The 1,830-nt window shown below is 26.6% G+C and overlaps 1 protein-coding gene across 1 annotated transcript; it reads right to left on the bottom strand.

Annotated features, from left to right (window-relative positions):
- Window positions 1–1,009: 1,009 nt before the first annotated feature.
- On the bottom strand, window positions 1,010–1,513 carry LOAG_15195 (hypothetical protein; the record flags this gene model as incomplete). The annotated part of the gene is made up of 2 exons (XM_003150687.1): window positions 1,010–1,150; window positions 1,373–1,513. 2 exons carry the CDS (start codon window positions 1,511–1,513, stop codon window positions 1,010–1,012), a joined length of 282 nt encoding a protein of 93 aa, XP_003150735.1.
- Between the last annotated feature and the right edge of the window lie 317 nt (window positions 1,514–1,830).

The following is a 1,830-nucleotide window of genomic DNA, read 5'->3' as shown; positions in this document are numbered from 1 at the left end:
AACGAAAGAAACATGTATAGTATTTATGAAGCAAATAACAAAAGGAACATGTATAGTATTTGTGAAGCAAATAACGAAAGAAACTTGTATAATATTTGTGAAGCAAATAACGAAGGAAACATGTATAGTATTTGTGAAGCAAAATAACGAAAGGAAAATGAATAGTATTTGTGAAGCAAATAACGAAAGAAACTTATATAGTATTTATGAAGCAAATAATGAAAGAAACATGTATAATATTTGTGAAGCGAATAACGAAAGATACTTGTGCAGTATTTGTGAGGCAAATAACGAAAGAAAAATGATAGTATTTATGAAGTTAAAAAAAAAAAGACAAAAACTTGCATAGTTGCTAATATACCGAGAACAACAATGAGTTTTTACAATTTCCATAATGGGAGCAAGTATATGGTTACTACTACTAAGTTAAATAGTTGATCCAACACAAATTTAACACCAAAAACTTGTGCAGTTTTTACGATAGTTGAAAATTTCAGGAATAATTTTAAACAAAAATAGAATCTTTCACAACAATTGTAATGCAAATAAAGATGAAACTAATTATGCAATTAAAATTTAGTTGGAATCTAATGGCGCAAATTGTACAAGCTACCATCATTATCAAGAAAGGCGGAATTAGTATCATTGTAAATGCATAACAATATTTAAATGATTCCTTGGCAGTACATCCTCCAATTTTATATTATCGATCAAAATATTCATGAATATAATATAAATTACAGTATTTCAAGATTGTAAAAAAATGGAAACATTTATCAACTTTTCCTATCATATTTTCTCCCAGCAAAATTATAAAAAAAAAGAAAAATTATAAAAAGGCTACTTTCATCATCTTTTTGTTCCCATAATGATTATAATTTTCAAAAATGAAAACAAAATTCAAAAGAAAATTTCAAATTTTGATGAATCATTTTTTCATTACTATAAAATTTAACTTCAGCAAAAACAAGGGGAAAAAAAAGAAAGTTATCGAAAATGCTATCAACATCTAAAGTTTCGCAAGTGCTTCCTCATACCAACCAATTATAAACATAATCAAGAATCCTGCGATGAAACCGATATTCTGAAGTAGCAATGTCGTATGCCATTTATCATTCGTTGATGTTGATTCCTTTTTCAAATGTATCAACTATAAAAAAAAAAATTTAAAGCATTTTTTAAACTTTTTCATAAAGATACAATCGTAAGTTTTATCAAAAGTAAGCTAAATGAATTAAACTAAATTAAGTTAGATATTCGTTTTCTTTTTTCTTATCCCAATTGAATTATCGATGTAAAATTGAAACTCTGAAAATTTCATTCCAATTAATACTGATAGAATAATAGGATAAAAAGGAAAACCTTAACATACCATATCAAGCCAAGCAACATATAAAAACATTCCAGCTGTTATAGCAAGTAATATCTCCACTGCACTATCAACACTAATTGCTGCTAAGCCAAGAAATAAGCCTCCATATGCAGTTAAAGAAGAAAGGAAATTTAGGAACATAGCACGACGAATTGAAAGGCCAGATTCGATTAAGACCGCAAAATCACCTAAATTTAATCAAAAAATTTTCATAAATATTTTAATTGAAATTAAAAAATTACAAATGGAATATTTTAATAGTACAAAATTTCAAATCCTAAGATAATTTTAGAAATTTGATTGAGTTTATCGAAAAATAAGAGAATTAACTTATCGGCTGCATAAATTCAGAACTATAAAGGTAATAATGAAAAAAAAAAAGAAAAAATAAAGACAAGTAAAACCGAAACCTAAATTACGTAGTAGGTAGTTCGTGACATGCAACAGCAATGCTTGTC

The sequence above is a fragment of the Loa loa genome (assembly GCF_000183805.2).
Source record: "Loa loa unplaced genomic scaffold supercont3.616, whole genome shotgun sequence".
NCBI classification, from domain to species: domain Eukaryota; kingdom Metazoa; phylum Nematoda; class Chromadorea; order Rhabditida; family Onchocercidae; genus Loa; species Loa loa.
Note: the sequence above shows the minus strand (reverse complement) of the source record. Positions and strands in the feature narration are given on the sequence as shown.